The following is a 21,634-nucleotide window of genomic DNA, read 5'->3' as shown; positions in this document are numbered from 1 at the left end:
GGGCCGCAGAGCTGCCAGGACCGGGTCCCCCTTCTTCGAAGAAGTGACGACTGCCGGTGCCACTGGAGCAGGCGGGTCCGGCGGCGGGTCCAGATCCAATTCCTGAATTATAAGTGGAATGAGGTCATCCAACTCGTCCCTCTGGAAGAGGCGCAGCGTGTGCGGGTTGTCACCCTCAGGCATGGAGTCTCCTTGTCCGCAATCCGGGGGATCAGACCCCGGATCCGCTGGTCCTGACACCGCTCCCACAGCCGCAGCCGAAAAGCGGGCCCGAGCTGGAGGGTGAACATGAGGGGCCCCCGCGCCCACTGGAGCGGGGGGGGGGGGGGGCCTGTGACGGGGGGGACGTCCGTGGGATCTTGGGAGGGGGAGGCCCCGCAGGAGCCTCCAACCCCTGGAGGTAGGCTGTGTGCATCAGCAAAACAAACTCCGGGGAAAACCCCGGCCTGCCCGAGGGGGCTCCGGGGGGGAACCCCCATTGGACCCTGCCCCTGCGGGCCTTGCTCCGGCAATAAGATCGGCGGCAAAAACGGCGGAGAAACTGCATCGCAATCCCCCTCCTCCAGCCCTGCTGGATCCTCCTCAGGGCGCTGTGCCTGCAAAATGGCCGCCGTTCCCACCAGGAATGGGGGAGGGGCCAGGCCCGCGCCTCCCGGGCATCGCAGAGAGCAACACCAAATCGGCGATGGACCGCGAGGTGCCTTCCCCCTCGGGAAGGCACCGAGCGCAGATGCCCTCGCGGGAGATCCTGGATCCCGGTTCGCCGCAGGCCGAGCAACGCGACGGCCGCGGCATCGGGAGCACCCCGCGAGAGCAACGCCGGCTGAAAGAAAAAAATTAATTGAGGCTCGGGAGGGTGGCCACGCGAAAAACCGCTGCTGCGGGGGGGGGGGGCCCCAGAAAGCCTGCACTGCCCGCTGAAGAAATCGGCACGGGGGGGCCCTCCTGGCCTTACAACCCGGCAGAAGAAAAACTTTTCTGTGTGCCCCAGCAGCCCACGAGGCTGCCCTAGACACAAGCGCTGAAAGACCGTCACCACCGGCAGCCGCGAGGCCCCGGGGTTGGGGAGAGCTGCAAAGAAAAACTAACAAAAAAAAAAAATATAATCTCACTTACCCCGTCCTAACTACTAGGATTCAGCACCGGGAGGGGAAACAAACACAGGGGGTAAGCCACGCCTCCCCACAGCCTGCCTTTGAATTAGAGTTGTTTTTTTGTTTTTAAAGAGAAAAACTTGATCCACCAGACAAACTAGGCAGAAGCCCAGAAAAGGAGGAAGCAAAAAGGGAAAAGATTAATTTACAACAACAGGGAGAGAAACCCTGAGTCCCCTACTCGCATCTGCTGGAGTCAGAAGATACTGAACTCCTGCAGAGGGGGTAGTAGTATATATGGTGACGCCCCCTCGAAGCTTGTGCTGACTCCATCTGCTGGATTGAGGACATAACCCATGGTCTGGACTGATCCAGGTACGTACAGGGAACAAAGAGATAAGAAGTTCCTTGGTAACTCTGGAAGGGACAGAAAATGTGCTCAGAAAGATGATCTGGAGTCTATTTACTGTCACTCAGATTCTATAGGATGGGGTGGAGTGGAGGCTAGAGCAAGCTTTGAAGATTAAATACCGTATTTTCCGGCGTATAAGATGAGTTTTTAACTCCCTGAAAATCTTCTCAAAAGTCGGGGGTAGTCTTATATGCCGGGTGTCGTCTTATAGGGTGTATATGACGCACTTTTCCCCCCGAAAATAGGTGAAAAATAAAGGAGTGCGTCCTATGCGCCGGTAATCCAAATTTACAGCGTCTGGTGGATTCCCTGTGCCCTCGCTCCCCGATTGGCCAATGCACCCTCGCTCCTCGAGTCACTCCCCCCGGATGCTGTAAAATAATCATTCTCTGCTCCCCAATTGGCCGGTGCTGGGCAAAAGGGGCTTGCTTTGGCAAGTCCCTTTTGCCCAGCACTGACCAATCGGGCAGCGTGCCTTCGCTCGAGTCACTCCCTCCCCCCCACCGGATGCTGTAAAAATGTTCATTATTTTCTACCAAAAAAAAAAAATAATGTTCATTCTCCGCTCCCTCGCTCCCTGATTGGCCGGAGCTGGGCAAAAGGGGCTTGCTTCGGCAATCGGGCAGCGCGCCTTCGCTCCTCGAGTCACTCCCTCCCCTCATCGGATGCTGTAAAAATGTTCATTATTTTCTACCAAAAAAAAAAAAAAAATAATGTTCATTCTCCGTTCCCTCGCTCCCCGATTGGCCGGTGCTGGGCAAAAGGGGTAGTCTTATATGGCGAGTATATCCCAAACTCTATATTTTAACTGGAAAAGTTGGGGGTCGTCTTATATGCCGGAAAATACGGTACATTTCACTATACTTAGGGATGCCCAATTTAACACTCACTTTGACAATGATGCAAAAAGCTGAGTGTAAAACTGTGCTGAAATTCAGCTGCCAGTTTAATGTACAAACAGGCTGATACAGTACAGTGTGCTCCAGTTAACTGGCATTTGGACACTGTTAACATTTGGCACTGTTAACTGGCATTTGGACACGCGCTTTGACATGCTAGCTTTACCCCTTATTCAGTAAGAGGTAATAGCACGTCGAAAGCGCGCGTCGAAAGCGCGCGTCCAACCCCCCCCCCCCCCCGAGACTAATAGCGCCCGAAACATGGCCCTAGTTATTCCCGCGCGATACAGTAAGTAAAATGTGCAGCCAAGCCGCACATTTTACTGTAAGAAATTAGCGCCTACCCAAAGGCAGTAAAAACTGCTTTTCTGTGCACCCGCCGACTTAATATCGCCATGATATTAAGTCGGAGGCCCCAAAAGTTAAAACAAAAATTTAAAATGGGCCTGCGGCTTGCAAACCGGATGCTCAATTTTGCCGGCGTCCGGTTTCCAAACTCATGGCTGTCAGCGGGTCCGAGAACAGACGCTGGCAAAATTGAGCGGTGGCTGTCAAACTCGCTGACAGCCGCCGCTTCCGTCAAAAAAGAGGCACTAGGGACGCGCTAGTGTCCCTAGTGCCCCCCATCGGGGGTTAAAAAATGCACACAAATCAGAAAAGGCTCAGTGCACAGCAAAACATGGTTTATGTGCACAAGTCATACTGTATGTGCAGAAAATATGGTTTGTGTGCACAAATATTTTCCACACATAAAAAATATGTTCTGCGCATAGTTAGGAGCATAGCTTTTGTTGTGCATAACACTTATGCTTGAGTGCCGGGACCTGTACACTGGATTTATACACAGAAAATATGCTTTGTGACTGCAAACTGTTTTCAGTACAGAAAGCTTTTTTTTTTTTTATAAACAAAGCCATGTTTTATGTGCATAAAATCCTGACTACAGGTCCCGGCACCGGAACCCCAGTTTCCACCCATAGACTAACATCAGACCTGGAAACTTTACTTCACCTCAGACTGGGTGTTAAGTTTCCAAATGTTAAGAAAACAAGAGGAAAGCCTGCGCACTTCTCTGCATGGGGGAGCAATAGTTAAATCATCAGCATGGAATACACACAGATTTATGGGCACATTTTTTGTACGCAGAACTCCTAGCTGCATCAGCAGTAAGGTTTGTGCAAAAGGGGACAGTAATTTTAAAACTAGTACGTGGGAGCACACATACACAGGAATTTTTGATTGTCTGAGCAATTGCACACATGCTATTTAAAATTCACCTAGCACATGTTAATGTGCACTTTAGGAAACTGAGTGGCATTTCCTAGGCTGGAAGCACAAAACCACACGGACACCAGCCTTTTCAAATGTAATTTTCACTTAATTTAGCACACACAGGCAGTCCACACACACTGGACTGCCTACCTCAGCAGTATTCAAGTTACACACACAGGATTTGTAGACTGCCTTCCCTCTGGACAGTGCACCTGCACTCTCTCTGGTTTGGTCAGGATAGTTTTACAGGACTGGCCTTCTCCTGGAGGCCTCCTGAACCCAGAGGGGCTTACACTCTTATGCTTCCCAGCTGGTCCCACCCACAGAGCTCTCTCCATCTGTGGGATTTAAGACAGACTTAAGCATCTAGCTTGGTCCTGCACATACAAGGGGGGAAAACGGGGGTTACTCCGTTACAATGCTTCTAATTTTAAGTGGTTACAAGAGTTTTAAAGTGCGCAGCTAGATAGATTTTAAAACATGCATGCGTGAAGGAAATAGCCAGTTGACCCAGTCTCTCTCTAGGTCACCAGACATCTCTGGTTCTTCAGCCTACACTTCCCCCCCCCCCCCCCCAGTTTAACCAGACCCCTCATTGTGGATGTTGGATTTAAAATTCATATTTAAGTGCATAAATGCTAGTCCTGCCCTGGAACGTCTGACACGCCATAACTCCGCCCCTTCCCCCCCACATTGGATTGGTTGCTCACGCTCGGCCCAGATACTTGCGTATGTGGGCCTTTTAACACGAGGAACTTTTAAAAATCACCTCAAAATGAGAACAAAGAAAAATTGTTTTTTACCTAAATTTTCATTCCTGAAGTACAACAGATCAGTATAGACAAGTGGGTTTTGCATCCCTACCAGTAGATAGAGGCAGAGAACTAAAACCTTTGAGGCAATGCTACATAAAGTGCCACCTGCAGTCCCTCAGTATTGACCTATACCCAAGCCAACTATAGAGTAACAACTCAACAACCCCCTAAATGAGGGCAAACGAAAAACCCAAAAGTTGAAGCCCCCCCAAACAGAAAAAACACAAGTCTGGAATTCTTCTCCCCTTATAAAGGTAGCTTCCTTCAGCCAACGCACTATTGTGCCCTTGAAGGCCTTGCATCCATTTCTAGCACCTCCAAACAATACAAATGATCTGATTTCCCCGCTAAATATGTGCTTTATTAGCTTCTGCTGATATTTATCAGCTTTTGGGTAAGGTTTATTCAGTAAAGCTATCTTTGGAGAAAGTTCTATTGATATCAGTAATAATTCCCGAAGCCAATGAGCTACTACTGCCTGATAGAAGCTTTGAATATATGAACAAGCCCACCAAGCGTGAAAAAAACCCAAAAAAAGGTATTTAAATCGCCGCAACCTTTCCAACACCTATCCGATAGAGGGGGGTAAATTTTACATAAGTGTTCAGGAGTAGGATACCAACGATAAAGAACCTTATTTCCATTCTCAATTAAGAATGCTGAGATCAAAGCTTTTAACGGTAAGCTGAAAAATCTCTGGCTAAAAATCCTCCGAAAACTCCTCACCCAGATCAGTTTCCCATGCCCAAACGAACAAAGGTTTCAATTTCAACTCCCGATTTAACAGCAGAGACCTTTTCTGTTATCTGTACACAGATTCAAACACTGTAACCCCTTTTGACAATTCTTCCCTGAATCAGAAGTCAACATAAAATGAAGCAATTGAATATAGTGGAATAATTCGGAGTTAGATAACATTTTACTTGTAGATCCTTGAACTCCATAAGACAGTGAGCCCCAAATATGCTCCAATGCTGCAGAAAGAAAAATGTAGAACTTTTTTTTTTTGGTAAACAAACAGCAGCCACAGCAAAGGAAGAAATTCAAGCAAAAAATAAAAATGGAATACTTCCCTGCAGCTGGCAACACCTCTGGGAAGGAGCCTTCAGGGGATAAGAGGGAACCAGGACTCCGGGCTGTCAGACCCTGGATCTGCAGGCTAAAGTGGATCAGGGATTACCAACCCCCTGCTTGCCTGGCTCAACCTGAGGGGTGACCCACGAAGGAACCTAACACCTCAGGAAGTGTCTTCTCTTTTTCCGTCCCTTCTTTCTTTTTTTTTTTTCTTAACTGCAGGTTTGCAACTCTACCAACTGCTGGACACAGATATATTGAGGGACTGCAGGTGGCACTCTCGGTTATGTAGCAGTGCCTCAAAGCTTTAGTTTTCTGCCTCCATCTGCTGGTAGGGATGCAAAATCCCACTTGTCTGGACAGATCTGGGGTATGAACAGGAACTGAGGATTAAACGGAGCGCTCAGCTGAATGCACCTTATTGCATCTGCCTGTTATCAAGTTACCTGAAATTGTTAGAGGCATGATCAACAAAATTGTGTGCTCCATGTAAAATCCACATTTAATAACCATATATATATATTTTTTTTTAACCTGTGTTCTCCTACCTTGCAGGTTTACTAACGGCACAGTGAAAGGAGTGCAGCTCACTGCCATTCTGCACAGGACAAGGTTATGTATTAATATACAGATAGTAATGAAAATTCTACACATTCCAGTTAACAGACAAGCCGATTCAGTAAAATCCGCAGGACAGCAGACGAACGTCCACGCGCCTGTGCGCGCGATTCTGTATTTAAATTAGGTGGTGCGGTAGAAACGGGCAAAAGGAGGCGCTAGGGACACTAGCGCGTCCCTAGCGCCTCCTTTTGACCCGGAGCGGCGGCTGTCAGCGGGTTTGACAGCCGATGCTCAATTTTGCCAGCGTCTGTTCGAGCCCACTGACAGCCACGGGCTCGGAAACTGGACGCCGGCAAAACTGAGCGTCCGGTTTTCGGCCCGACAGCCGCCGGCCCATTTTAAATTTTTTTTTTTTTACCCTTCGGGACTTCCGACTTAATATCGCCATGATATTAAGTTGGAGGGTACTTTCCCGGTGCCGGCAGAAACTAGCGCCTACCTTTGGGTAGGCGCTAATTTCTTAAAGTAAAATGTGCGGCTTGGCTGCACATTTTACTTTCTGTATCGCGCGGGAATAACTAATAGGGCCATCAACATGCATTTGCATGTTGAGGGCGCTATTAGGTGCCCCGGGTTGGACGCGCGTTTTCTGCCCCCTTACTGAATAAGGGGTAAGGGAAAACACGCGTCCAAGGGCAGGTTAACCGTGCGCTCCGTTGGAGCGCACTGTATTGTATCGGCCTGATTGTGAGCATTTCCTAGACGGTAACTAAGAAATGGAAGCATGGCCCCTGAAGTCTAAGGGCCATAACAGAACTAGTGAATTATAGCAAATTTGCTCAATGCCCTGATCTAGTATTATCTGTTTACAGCAGTTCTGAGCCTTGTTGTTAGAGAGAGCTTTTTCTAGTTCTACATATTACTCTAGGATTGCAGGTCAACCAATGGACCTACAAATATCAGCTTTGGCTCAGGGGATGACATTTATGTGTTGTAGATGCTCCTGCCTTGAGTAATTTTCCAGTTATCTGCCTTCATTTAATTACTCAGCATGCTGTGGCCTCTGTAAATTTAAGTTGAAAGAGAAAGCATGACCTATTTTCTTTATGATTTAACCATAGGGTTGCAAACTTGCTCCAGATTTTCAGGACAGGTTAATCCAGTTTTGGTTTTACTCCATTCCATTGTTCTGATTTCCCTATTACATTCCCTAAGAAAAATGAGACTATAAGTTCTTGCATGCAGGGAACTAAAACCAGGACTGGATCAGCCTGTCCTGAAAATTTGGAGTCAGTTGGCAATCCTGTATTAACCACCCTTTTGAAGAGATTCACCCAAGCTTACACATTAATACAGAAGACATATGGCAAGGATTAATAAGCAAAGAACAAATGGAGGTAGAATATAGAAATAGATGAAGGGTATAACAAAAGATGATTATGACAAATGGGGTGAGCATGCAGAGGTAAATTTTAGGGCATGTGATGAATAGCTTACATGCACAATTTGGACAGGAAGCATGCAGTTGATCTTAGTCAGTCATAGCACCATTAAAGGCCTGGCGGAAAAGCTAGATATTCACTTGCCTCCTGAAATGAAGGGACTACTGAGCTCAACGTAGCAAGTTCCAGAAGTGGGGTGCTGCTCCTGAGAAGGCTCACTGGTGGATGTCTTGATTGCCTGATTGCCTTTGGCAAAGATGTGATAAGGGATGCTCCTTGGGAAGACCTTAGAGGCCTTGCAGATGCATAGAGGGAATGCTTGTTCTTCAGGTAATCTTGCCTTTCTACCTTACTGGGCTGGAAATCAAGAGAGCTCAAATTCTACTTCTTTGTGCCATGAAAAATCGTTTTAGCTCCTGTTGCCTACTCAACTTAGACCGTAAGCTCTTTGGGGAAAGAATCTGTTGGAGTTGGATGTAATTTATTGTAAAGTGCTAGGGGTGTGCATTCGTTTTCCCCGTATTGGTGATCCGCAACATATATTGCACTATTTGTAGTATTTGTGGGGAAGCGAAACGTATCGCGATTCCCCACGAATACACGAATCTTCGCCAAATTATACGTCCACCTAAATAAAAATTTAAACAAACCCCCCACCCTCCTGAACCCTCCCAAGACGTACCAAAACGCCCTGGTGGTCCAGCGGGGGGTCCGGGAGCCATCCCCTGCACTCACACCCTCGGTGCCGGTTTCATCATGGCGCCGATAGCCTTTGTCACAGGGGCTACCGGTGCCATTGGTCAGCCCCTGTAGCCCCTATGACATAGTATGGGCAAAGGCTATCGGCGCCATTTTGAGTACTGGCATCGGACGGACGGCGTGCAGGAGGTCGCTCCCGGACCCCCGCTGGACTTTTGGCAAGTCTTGTGGGGGTCAGGAGGCCCCCCCCAAGCTGGCCAAAAGTCCCTGGGGGTCCAACGGGGGTCCCGGAGCGACCTCCTGTGCTCCGGCCGTCCGATGCCAGCACTCAAAATGGTGCCGATAGCCTTTGCCCATACTATGTCACAGGGGCTACCGGTGCCATTGGTCAGCCCCTGTCACATGGTAGGAGCACAAGATGGCGCCGATGATCATATGACAGGGGCTGACCAATGGCACCGGTAGCCCCTGTGACAAAGGCTATCGGCGCCAAGATGAAACTGGCACCGAGGGTATGAGAGTGCAGGGGATGGCTCCCGGACTCCCCGCTGGACCACCAGGGAGTTTTGGTAAGTCTTGGGGGGGGGGGGGGGGTCAGGAGCGTGGGGGGTTATAGTTAATTTTAATTTTAGCTGGAACACGAATAGAAATCGCCGTATTAACGCATCGGGGCGCCATACGGCCGAATGCAACGTATCTGCTCCCTGACGAATCCAAATCACGAATGCAACGTATGGCGACCCTCTGCACATCCCTATAAAGTGCTATATGAAATACCTAAATAAAGCTCATTTCAAAGAATCTTTCTTCCTGGTCTTACACAGACTCCTACCTACCTAAAGCTGGCACAAGCATGGACTGGCTCTGTCCAATCCGAGTTGTCATCTGGTTGGTCATTATGACCTACATTAACAAATAGAAAATGCTTATTACTGAATATCATATTGGTAAAAGTACATAAAATCAGATTTCTGAGGCAGAAAAACAGATAATTAGCATTCTCTGCAATTGTCATTGCTTAAAAGATGTACCTAAGAACATAAGAATTGCCCTGCTGGGTCAGGCCAAGGTCCATCGAGCCCAGCATTCTGCCTCCAACAGTGGCCAGTCCTAGTCACAAATACCTAGCAGATTCTCAATAGTAGATCTGTTTCTTGGTTCTCACTCCCAGGGATAGCAAGGGCTTTCCCCAAGTCTATCTGGCTAATAATGTATCATGGCTTTTCCTCCAGGAACTTCTTCAAAACTCTTACTCCAATATGCTTGTCACTTTGACCATGTCCTCAGCTGGATTGTACACTGAGTGAACAAATATTTTCTACGATTTATTTTAAATCTGCTGGTTGCTAGTTTCAAGGAGTATCCTCTTGTTTTAGTATTATTTGAAAAGGTAAACAAACATCCTTTATTTACCTTTTCTACGTCATCTACGATTTTATAAACTTCTGTGGTGTCCCCTCTCAGCTCTCTCTTTCCCAAGCTGAAGAGCCCTCACCTGCATAGCCTCTCATCAGAAGAGATGTTTCATCCCCTTTTATCATTTTTCTTATTCTCTTCTGCGCCTTTTCTACTTCTGGTTGGTCTTTTTTGAGATGGGACGAACAGAACTGCATGCAGTACTCAAGGTGTAATCGTACCATGGCTTGTTACAGAGCCAATATATTTTCAGTTTTATTCTTCATTCCTTTTTGGATCATCCTTATCATCTTATTTGCTTTTATGACCGCTGCTGATGCACATTGAGCTGAGGATTTCAAAGTATTGTTCACAAGGGCTCCAAGCTCCTTTTTCTGAGTGGTGATTCCCAATACAGATCCCAGCATTGTGTACCCAAGGTTGGTATTATTTTTCCCTATTTGCATCATTTTGCACTTTTCCACATTAAATTTCATTCACTATTAAGTTGCTTAGTCTCCCAGTCTCACAAGGTCTTTCTGTAGGTCCTCAAAATCTGCTGCCAATTTAATGTCTTTGAATAATTGTATGTCATCTTCAAATCTGATCATCTCACTCGCTCCCTTTTCCAGATTATTTATGAATATGTTAAGCAGTACAGGCCTGGTACGGATTCCTGTGGCAATCCAATAATGACCTCTCTCCATTTGGAATCTGACCATTTAGTCTTACCCTCTGCTCCTGCCTCCTATCCCAAGCCTTTTTAAATTTCCTGAGGAGTCTCTCATGGGTGACTATCAAATGCCTTCTAAAAAATCCAAAAAAAATCTTGTGTGGATGAAGTTTAAGATATAATAGGAAAATTAGTTCTTACCTGTTAATTTTCGTTCCTGTAGTACCACGTATCAGTCCAGACAGTGGGTTAAGCCTCCCTTCCAGCAGGTGGAGACAGACCAAAACTGAAAGGACGTCCCACATTAGGACAGACCCTATCCTATAATCCTTCAGTATAACTATTGTCAAAGCAGAAAAAATAAAACCCCCACTAGGGTCAAGCAAGTAACCATAAAGCTCAAAGGAGCAACCATGGAACAAGACGACAAACATGGCATACCTATACGCTCCTGCATATACTTGGTATGAAAAACAAGGACCAAGGCTTCCGGTATAATTGCTCAGTATTCTTGCACAAAAAGAAGCGGATCAGAACCTGTAAACCTGCAAGAACAAGCTTTGAGAGGACATAGAAAATGACAGACAGAGGACTTACATCTGGAGATCCTCTCGTCCGAGAGGTTGGCAGATTGGAGTTCACCGCTTCCATCTGGTGAGCTGTCTCAGCTGTTTCCGCGATTGCCCCGAGGCCACGCCCCTGAATTGACGACATCAGGAGGGGCCAAAACGCCGGGATAAAGCCGAGCCAGTAGCGGCTATACCCCGGAGGACTTACATCTGGAGATCCTCTCGTCCGAGAGGTTGGCAGAGGAGGGCAGATTGGAGTTCACCGCTTCCATCTGGTGAGCTGTCTCAGCTGTTTCCGCGATTGCCCCGAGGCCACGCCCCTGAATTGACGACATCAGGAGGGGCCAAAACGCCGGGATAAAGCCGAGCCAGTAGCGGCGCGCAGCCGCCGGCGCGCGGCCGAAGCCGCGCGCCAAAGGGGCGCGCCCCTTGGTAAAAATTTTTTCTTCTTTAGTATTGCTTTAAACTCTTCCCACTCTATGGGTAGGAAGAGAAAACCGAAGGTCTGGTCGTCTTCCCCGGCGGCTATGGAGGCTAGAGGCCCGATGGACCAGCATATCGTAAGGCGGGTAAGTCAAGCAGCCCGCAATACGATCCCAGACATATCTTTTTCATCAGGTATGTCTGATAGCCCCAGCCAGCAACTACCATCTCAGCCATTGCTGGACTTAGATGTTCCTATTGAAGTTGGATCAGAGAAGGTAGATATGGATGATGCGAATACATACCCCACTGAGGTGGGAGAAGAGAGAGACTTGGGGTCTAGTGTTGTAACTGGACTACAGGTTCCTAGTCCATTAACCTTAGACCCACAGTCAGTTACCCTAGCTGATGTATTGAAAGCAATCAATGACCTGCAGAAAACAATGACTGGCTTTATGGATTATACAAATAAAGGGAATATGGAGATGAAAAATGTACTGCAGATGCATGATAATCGTATGAAACAACTAGAGGAATTAGGAAAGGCAAATACTGTACAGATAACATCGTTACAAACAGTAAATAATTCCTTTATTAAGGATAGCCTGGTCAATCATAGGCAGATAGAGAACCTAGAAAATGAGAATAGGGTTAAAAACCTTAGATTTTTGAACTTTCCCATGACTAGGCTTCTCTCTGCTATTGAATTGTTGAAAAAATATCTTGTTGAAAACTTGTCTATAACGAATGTAGATGATTCATCCATCTCAAAAATTTATTATGTATTGAACTCGAGAATCAAGAGACAGGAAGGAGAGGAAGGAATGGACAGTGTACAGCAAGCGTCCCCTAATCTGACCTCCTTTCTAGAGTCATCTATAGATGACATTCCGCAGAGAGCTACGTTATTAGTGTCTTTCTGCAGAGAGAAAGATAAAATTAATATATTGCAAAAATATTTCCAAAATAGAGAACACCTATTTTGTGGTTACAAAGTTCAAGTGTTTCCAGATGTCTCGCGTGCCACACAATACAGGAGGAAGCAATTTCTTTTATTGAAACCTAGAGTATTGTCCCTAGGGGCAACTTACTTTTTGAGGTTCCCCTGTAAATGCCTTTTAGTATACCAAAAGAATAAATTTATTTTCCAGGACCCGACACATCTGGAGACTTTCTTGATTGATAAAGAAACCGGCTGAGATATAAGTAGTTGGAAAAATAGATATATCCAGTTTATGGTAATTTTGAATTACTATTTTCCTAAATATGTTTTATGTATTATGATTATGCCCTCCCAATTAGAGGACTATTACAGTGCCATATAGAATGATTGATACCTGTAATTGTTCTTTTGATTTAATTTCATGATATGCAACTGTATTTCTTTGATTTTTTGCATATTTTATAATTTGTAAAAACTCTAATAAACTATAAATAAAAAAAAAAAAAGAAAAAAAAAAAAAAAAAGAAAATGACAGACAGGGAAGGGCGTCTGGACTGATCCGTGGTACTACAGGAACGAAAATTAACAGGTAAGAACTAATTTTCCTTTCTCTGTAGGATCAGTCCAGACAGTGGGATGTACCAAAGCTTCCCTAAACCGGGTGGGACCGAGACAGTCCCACTCAAAGCACTTGCCGGCCAAAGGAACCGAACACCAGAGCTTGGACATCCAGACGGTAGTGTCCAGCAATGGTATGCAAGGACGTCCAAGTGGCGGCCCTATAAAATTTCCTGCGGAGAAACAGATTGACTCTCCGCCCAAGAAGTAGCCTGAGAGCGTAGAGAATGAGCCTTCAGGCCCTCAGGAACCGGTCGATCTTGACAGAGATAGGCCGAAGAAATCGCCTCCTTCAGCCATCGGGCAATAGTGGTCTTAGAAGCTTGCTTACCTCGGTTAGGACCACTCCCAGAGGACAAAAAAATGGTCCGAAACACAAAAGTCATTGGTAACCTGAAGATAGCGGAGCAGAACCCGTTTGACATCTAGCAGACGGAGATCACCGCCCGTGGATCCCGCAATCTCCTCTGGAGAAAACGCCGGGAGTTCTACCAACTGATTAACATGGAAAGAGGTAACAACCTTTGGCAAGAAGGAGGGCACCGTCTTAAGGGAGACCCCTGAATCGGAAAAACGCAGGAAGGGCTCCCGACAGGACAATGCCTGAATCTCGGAGATCCGCCGAGCAGAGGAGATAGAGACCAGGAAAAGAGTCTTTAGTGTGAGGTCCTTTAGCGTAGCGTGGCGGAAGGGTTCGAACGGAGCCATGCAGAGAGCCCGAAGGACCAGATTTAGACTCCACGAGGGACAAGTAGCACGAGGGGGGGGGGGGGGGGAGATGTTTAACGCCTCTGAGGAACCGAACGACCTCCGGATGGCCCGCTAGGGAATGACCTTCCACCCAACCCAGGAGAGAGCCGAGCGCAGAGACCGGCACACGCAAAGAACTGAAAGAAAGGCCCTTGGAGAGACCCTTCTGAAGGAAAGAGAGAACCACTGAGACCGAGGCGGAACGGGCAGGAATACCCGATTCCGCACAAGCAGACTCAAAGACCTTCCAGATGCGCACGTAGGCCAGGGAAGTGGACTGTTTGCGGGCCCGCAGTAAGGTGGAGACGACCTCCTCCTTATACCCCTTGCGCCTCAGGCGTCGCTGTTCAAAAGCCAGGCCGCTAGACAGAAGCGATCGGCCTGGTCGAAAAATACAGGCCTCTGTCGGAGGAGCCGGGGTAGATGACCGAGGCGCAGGGGTCCATCCATCGCAAGGTTGATGAGATCCGCGAACCATGGTCTTCGCGGCCACTCGGGAGCTACCAGAATCACCGGTCCAGTTCGATTTGTCTGAGAACTTTTCCTACCAGGGGCCACGGAGGAAACACATACAGGAGAACGTCCGCTGGCCAAGGCAGGGCCAGAGCATCCACACCCTCTGAGCCATGCTCCCTCCAGTGGCTGAAGAACCGATTGGCCTTGGCATTGCACAGATTCACCATGAGGTCTAGGTGAGGGGAACCCAACTGTTCACTATCAGAGCCATAGCCGCATCCGAAAGCTCCCACTCCCCCGGGTCGAGGGATTGCCGGCTGAGGAAGTCGGCCTGAATATTCTCCTTGCCCGCAATGTGGGAGGCTGCTAAGTACTGCAGATGCCGTTCCGCCCAGGTGAAGAGATGGCTGGCTTCCAGAGCCACCAGAGGGCTGAGTGCGCCCCCCCCTGGCGATTGATGTAGGCCACCGTGGTAGAGTTGTTGGAGAGGACTCTCACCACCTTGCCGCGAAGAAGGGGAAGGAACTCCTGCAGGGCCAGGCGTACCGCCAGGGTCTCCAGACGATTGATGTGCCAGTGAGACTGAGTTGGGGACCAGGTGCCCTGGGCGGACTGGGAGAGGCACACCGCGCCCCAGCCCGAGAGACTGGCATCCGTGGTCACTATCGTCCACTGCGGCGCTTCGAGAGGCATCCCCTGAAGGAGATGAGGCAGGGAGAGCCACCACTGCAGAGGCCGAGAGCGGGAGAACTATGTGGAACTGCTCCGACACCGGCTGCCAGCGGGACAGCAAAGCTTTCTGTAACGGACGCATATGAGCAAAAGCCCAAGGGACAAGGTCTATGGTGGAGGCCATGGATTCCAGGACCTGCAGGTAGTCCCAGGCCGGAGAAGATAAGGCCACCAGGTTCTGGATCTGCTCGATTAGCTTCAGAGCGTGCGCCCGCGGTAGGAAAACCTTGCAGACTCGGGTGTCAAAGTGGGTCCTCAAGAACTCTAACTCCTGGGAGGGCTGAAGGTTGCTCTTGGCGAAGTTTACTATCCACCCGAGGGAAGTGAGAAGAGCTAACATTCGATCCACCGCTTGGCGACAGGAGGCCGCCGACTTGGCCCTGATGAGCCAGTCGTCCAGATAGGGATGAACAAGAATCCCTTCCCGGCGCAGCGCCGCTGCGACCACCACCATGACCTTTGTGAAGGTGCGCGGCGCCATCGCGAGACCAAAAGGCAGCACCCGAAACTGGAAGTTCCGATTGAGGATGTGAAAGCGAAGATACTTCTGGTAGTCTCGGTGAATAGGGATATGGAAATATGCCTCCGTGAGATCGAGCGAAGCGAGAAACTCTCTGGGACGAACCGCCACTATGACCGCTCGCAGGGTTTCCATGCGGAAGTGAGGAACTCGTAAGGCCCAATTGACCCTCGAGGTCCAGGATTGGACGAAAAGACCCGTCCTTTTTGGGAACGATGAAGTAAATAGAATACTGGCCGGCGCCAAGCTCCCTCTCCAGGACTGGAACCACTGCACCCAGATCCAGGAGCTTGGCGAGAGTTTGTTCCACCGTGTCCCTCTTGGACTGTCCGCATGGCGAGAAGAGAAAAAGATTCGGAAGATAACGAACAATCGCGAAAGCGTATCCATCCCCGATAATGTCGAGGACCCACTGGTCAGATGTGATTTTGACCCATTCCTCGAGAAACAGGGAGAGGTGACCACCGAAGCAAGGGACCGAGGAATGAGTTAGCTGAACTTCATTGCGTGGCAGGCTTGGGGGCGGCACGCGCAGGCTGGCTCTCACAAAAGGGCCGGCGCCTGCGAAAGGACTGCGACCAAGACTGAGCACGAGAGGACCCTCCCCCGCCCACGAGGAGCAAAACGACGCTGACCCCAGAAACGAGAGGGCGCGAAAGACCGGGCGGGCTTAGGAAGGTCCTCCGGGAGCTTATGGACCTTGTTGTCAGCCAAGGAATCCATTAGCTTCTCGAGATCCTCCCCGAACAGCATCTTACCTTTAAAAGGCAGCGTACCTAACCGGGCTTTGGAAGACTGGTCAGCCGACCAATTGCGGAGCCAGAGAAGCCTCCGGGCAGACACCGCCGAAGCCATCGCTTTCGCCTGAACACGGACTAGATCGTAGAGAGTGTCTGCCCTGTAGGCTATTATGGCTTCAAGACGCTCAGCCTACTCCGCCTCTGCTGGCGGAAGCTCCTGGGTGCAGAGTAATTGCTGGACCCAGCTGAGGCCGGCTCTCAGCATGAGACTGCTGCAACAAGTCGCCCGGACTCCGAGAGCCAAGACTTTGAAGATGCGCTTCAAGTGAGATTCCAGCTTGCGATCCTGTGCATCCTTGAGAGCAGTCGATCCCTCTACCGGAATCGTAGTATGTTTGGTGACCGCGGAGACATAAGAATCCACCACGGGATACTTCAGCAATTCCAGACCTTCCTCCGGGAGGGGCAGAGTTTATCCATGGCACGCCCCACCCGGAGAGCCCCCTCAGGGGCTTCCCACTCCTGAAGATCAGGAGCTTAAGCATGGGATGAAATGGAAAAGTGGTAGCCGGGGCCTGGAGCCCCCCCAGGACCGGATTCATATCCTTGGGCAGGGAGTCCATCAGGTTATCCATGGTGGGACCCTCCAAGCCCAATTCCTGCAGGACGAAAGGGATGAGGGGCTCCAATTCCTCTTTACGGAAGAGACGCAGGGCTCTGGGGTCATCTCCCTCTAGAGGGGGGGAATCCACAGCATCAGGAGAGGCAGGATCCGCTGGGGGGGGGGGGGGCTACCCCCTGGGACCACCCACACCCGAACCGGACCCTGGGGCTCCGCAGCCGGGCCAGTAGTCAACGGTGCTGAGCGAGGGATTTTTGGTGGGGGTGGGGGGGGGCTTTCGTCGTCCTCCTGCAGGCTAGCTAAATAAGATTTGTGCACGAGGATGAATTCTGCAGAAAAAGGGACCCTGAATTTCCCGGAGGGGGGGGGGGGGGGGGGGGGGGCAAGGGGTTGGCACCCCTCTCCGGGGGACCCACGGGGCTCAAATCGGGGGGTTGTTCAAATAAATCTGGCCCCCCAGCCTCAGGCAGCTCCGAAAACGGAGCCGCTGAAAAATCCAACATGGCCGCCATTCCCGGGCTTTGGAGACCTGGGGAAGGCCTAGCCATGCCGGGAGAAATCGATTCCCGGGCTGGATTTGCTTGCCCTGCCGAGGAGGGGCCTTCCCCACCCAGCAGGCAGAACAGAGGCCCTGCCGCGAAAAACGCGGAGAGGGCAGCCCACAAGAAAGGTAGGCTGCCTGCCGTGGCATAGCAGAGCCGCGACTGAAGAAAAAAAAAAAGTAGAAAAAAAGCTTTGATTGACAGCCTGCAGGGTCCAGAGTGAGCAGGAGGGAAACCTGCTGACTCCTGCCTGTCTTGCTGCCGGTTCAAGGCCTGAGAGGACCAGAAAAAAAAAAAAAAATACTGGTCTACTGCTGCAATAAGTCAGAGGTAGGGGAATATCTGCACCTTGTTAAACTTTAAAGATTTTACCTAATTTTTTTTTTTAACTGAGCGCAGCAGTGGGTTCTAAACCGTCTCGGCAGCCAGACCGGGGAGGGGGGGAGACGAGCCCCAAAGAGAGACTGTTCCCATACCTGAAAGCGATCACGGACCCAGGCTATGCAGCGCACAAGGGGCAAAGCCTCCCTGAGTCCGGCAAGAGCAGGGAGACGGCGCAGTCTCCCTCACAGAAGAAAACCACTAAGGACAAAGAAGCACTTTTTTTTTTTTTTTTAAAGGAATAAAACCAATAAGTACTTGCTTGAACCTAAGAAAGAAGAAGAAGAAAAGGCTGACTAGCCTAAGGCAGAGAACCGAAGGGGAGCTGCTACACCTGCTGGAGACAGACGAATACTGAAGGGTTATAAGAACATAAGAAATTGCCATGCTGGGTCAGACCAAAGGTCCATCAAGCCCAGCATCCTGTTTCCAACAGAGGCCAAAATCAGGCCACAAGAACCTGGCAATTACCCAAACACTAAGAAGATCCCATGCTACTGATGCAATTAATAGCAGTGGCTATTCCCTAAGTAAACTTGATTAATAGCCATTAATGGACTTCTCCTCCAAGAACTTATCCAAACCTTTTTTGAACCCAGCTACACTAACTGCACTAACAACATCCTCTGGCAACAAATTCCAGAGCTTTATTGTGCGTTGAGTGAAAAAGAATTTTCTCCGATTAGTCTTAAATGTGCTACTTGCTAACTTCATGGAATGCCCCCTAGTCCTTCTATTATTCGAAAGTGAAAATAACTGAGTCACATCTACTCGTTCAAGACCTCTCATGATCTTAAAGACCTCTATCATATCCCCCCTCAGCCGTCTCTTCTCCAAGCTGAACAGCCCTAACCTCTCCAGCCTTTCCTCATAGGGAAGCTGTTCCATCCCCTTTATCATTTTGGTTGCCCTTCTCTGAACCTTCTCCATCGCAACTATATCCTATAGGATAGGGTCTGTCCTAATGTGGGATGTCCTTTCAGTTTTGGTCTGTCTCCACCTGCTGGAAGGGAGGCTTAACCCACTGTCCGGACTGATCCGGGTACGTACAGGGAACTGGTGTTTATATTTATGGGGCATTCTCCAACACGTACTTACCATCGCAAAGTCTCTTCCCCTTCCCCCAGCGTGAGGCACCTTGGCATAAGACACAAATAAATGGAAAGCTGGAATTCTCCAAAAAATTTGGACTTCCAGCAGATTTTTCCAATTCCCTTTTGTTTGATACCTAAAATATTATATTTTTCAATACAAAATTTTCACTTTGATAAGAGTAAAGGAATCAGAACTTGGCTGAGGCCACAACCAACTTGGAATTAAAATTTCCTTCTTTCTGCATAAGTGGTGAGGGAAGTATGACATGCATCAAGCCTGAAGGCTGTTAGCACCTCCGCTCTCCTGTGGCTGGGCAGGAAGGAATGGCTCTCAGAATCCACCTACAAGATTCACACTCCCTGGCAGGGACAGACGGGAGTGTCAGAGGACACCGTTCTACTATTCAAGCTCTTTTGATAGGATAGCTGAGATTTTGAGAAGCAAGTTATTTTGAGCCATGAAAATGAAAGCTTACCACACTACAGTCTAAAGCAAGTTCCTGGGACGTGCATGAGCAAGTGCCTACAGCTGCCAAGGGAGCATCTTTAGTATCAGACATGTGAAATTCTACACTGAGCAGAGACGAGCCTATTCCAGGGTGTGTAAGTGGGTTACAACACTTCCAAATAACGTGATCCTTGAACGAAGATTTTAAAACTTGCAAGGTATGGAATCAAATCATTTGTGAGCAAAGCTTTTAAGAGGGCGTGAGAGGATGCCATTTTGAAATTCCTGATTTCATATGGAACTCCGTGGCTTTAAAAGAACTGTAGCTTCCAAGCACCATCTAGTGCTCAGATGAGTGCATAATTCTAGTCTTACACAGTGAGCTCATGGATGCACAAACACACCATAGGAAGGACAGCATATGCTAGCATTTTTTCCACAGAAAGTACAAGTCTCCATGACAACTAAAATGACTCCTCCCAGAAGAATTATTCCATCACTAACAGCAGAGCCATGACTTCACGTCAGAAATCCTGGTGAAACTTATTCACAACCTGTTTGGGGGCAGTAGGGCTTACAGCATTTGTCCCATTCCAACCCAGATTTTTTAGGGAGTGATAGATTATTTTGCTAAGAGCGCTAGATTTATCAGACCAGCTTAGAAGCAGAAGATGTCTGCTGGATTACAAATCAGAGTGCACATACATTCAGAGGTTAGCAATCAAACGCATCACCTTTACTTCATATAAAAGAATTTGCAGATGACACAAAATTGTTTTGAGTCGTTGAAACAGCAGCGGATTGTAAAGGACATTGTGAGACTAGAAGACTGGGCCTCTAAATGGCAGATGCAATTTAATGTGGAGAAGTTCAAAGTAATGCATATAGGGAACAAATAATCCCAACTACAGGTACACGATGCTGAGCTCCATGTTAGAAGTCATCACCCTCGGAGTCTTTGCGAACAATACCTTAAAATCTTCTGCTCAGTGTGTGGTGGCAGTCAAAACGACAAATAGGATGTTAGTAATTATTTAGAAAGGAACAGAGAACAAAACTGAGAATATCATAATGGCTTTGTATAGAACCATAGTGCGACCACACCTAGAGTATTGTGTGCAGTTTTGGACATAGAAAAGGTACAGAAGAGAGACAAAAATGATAAACGGGACAGAACAGCTCGCTTATCTGATAATTTCCTTTCCTTGAATGCAGTTAGAACAGTCCAGATTCAAGGGATGTGCCCACCAACCAGCAGGTGGAGAAAGAAACTAACAGGCTTGCTGACATCACTCTTTATAGGATCCTGACCTGAGTTCAGCCTACTAGTATAACCTATAAGAGCTAAGAAAGAGATTTACCATTCTCTGACCCCCCAAAACCAGGGGGGGGGGTGTGTTTCTTCAGTGGAGCAAATCTTTACTTGTTTGGGCAACGACCGGCCCTAAACATATGCCGCAATAATTTCCTGTTATAACCATTTTGCCAACATGGCCTCAGCTGCTGCTAAACCTCATCTTTGTGATCCAACCTCCTGAAATTCAGGCCAATACAGTAAGGAGCGGTAGGAAGAGCTGAGCTAGTGCCGGGCGCACCCGCTGTTGCCGCACGCACAGTCCGGCTCACCTACCGCTCGATACTGTATTTAAATAGCTTGCAAATGCAAGCCGCGTCCAAGAAGCGTTAGGCCCGCACAACCCATTTTACTGTATACAGCGCCCATACAGTATCCTGGGTGCGCTGGCCTAACGCTTCACGGACACGCTGGTATCAGGTACCAGGAAATGGACGGTTCTCCTACGCTCGGGATTGCCAGTCTTCTCTCCCCTCCTCCCGAAGCAAGGTGCAGGGGGGGGGGGGGGGGGAGGGGAGGAAGAGAGGACTGGTGAAACGACAAAGTGTAAAGCAACGAAGCGACTTACTTTTCTTGCAGCCCTCCTCCGGAGATGGACAGCGGCTCCCCTGCCTCCCAGGGGGCAGCCGAAGGCGAAAGCAGCCCCGCCGGCGAAGACATCCATCTTCGCTGGCAGCTGCCTCCAGGAGGCAGGGGAGCCGCGGTCCGTCTCCGCCGATGTCAGTCTCCGGAGGAGGGCTGCAAGAAAAGTAAGTCGCTTTGTTGCTACTTTTTTTTTTTTTTTTCGCTTAACCTTTTAAGTGAAACTTAGATTTTGCTTTCTTCACTATCTTTTTCTATGTTGAGAAATATGCTTCTTACTTTAGAGAAGTCTTTGCTACCCATTGTAAGAGAAATAGTAGGTGTTGAGACAGACGGGAATTTGATACTGCAATGCGCTTTGGACCATTAATTTATCAAACATGGAAACTGAAAAAAAGCAAACATGAAAATCTGCTAATCGTAGCAGCTCGTTTTGGAATAGTAGCTTTTTTGATTTTTTTTTTTCACTTTTTCGATTTTTCCCCGCTTTCGTTGCTTCGGGAGGAGGGGAGAGAGGGCTGGGG

At 48.6% G+C, this 21,634-nt stretch overlaps 1 protein-coding gene across 6 annotated transcripts in view; it reads right to left on the bottom strand.

Annotated features, from left to right (window-relative positions):
* The window catches only part of RAD51C (RAD51 paralog C), a 123,487-nt gene that overhangs the window by 85,771 nt on the left and 16,082 nt on the right, over positions 1-21,634 (bottom strand). For all 6 annotated transcript variants that reach the window (XR_003858114.1, XM_029611462.1, XM_029611461.1 and 3 more), the window contains one exon: positions 9,105-9,171. Coding sequence is in view for 5 of the 6 variants with exons in the window: in XM_029611462.1 (XP_029467322.1) it covers positions 9,105-9,171 (67 nt within the window). In the remaining variant the exon portion in view is untranslated. The remainder of the gene's footprint in view (positions 1-9,104; positions 9,172-21,634) is intronic.

The sequence above is a fragment of the Rhinatrema bivittatum genome, chromosome 8 (genome assembly GCF_901001135.1).
Source record: "Rhinatrema bivittatum chromosome 8, aRhiBiv1.1, whole genome shotgun sequence".
NCBI classification, from domain to species: Eukaryota; Metazoa; Chordata; class Amphibia; order Gymnophiona; family Rhinatrematidae; genus Rhinatrema; species Rhinatrema bivittatum.
The sequence above is the reverse complement of the archived record's forward strand: the minus strand, read 5'-3'. Positions and strand labels throughout refer to the sequence as shown.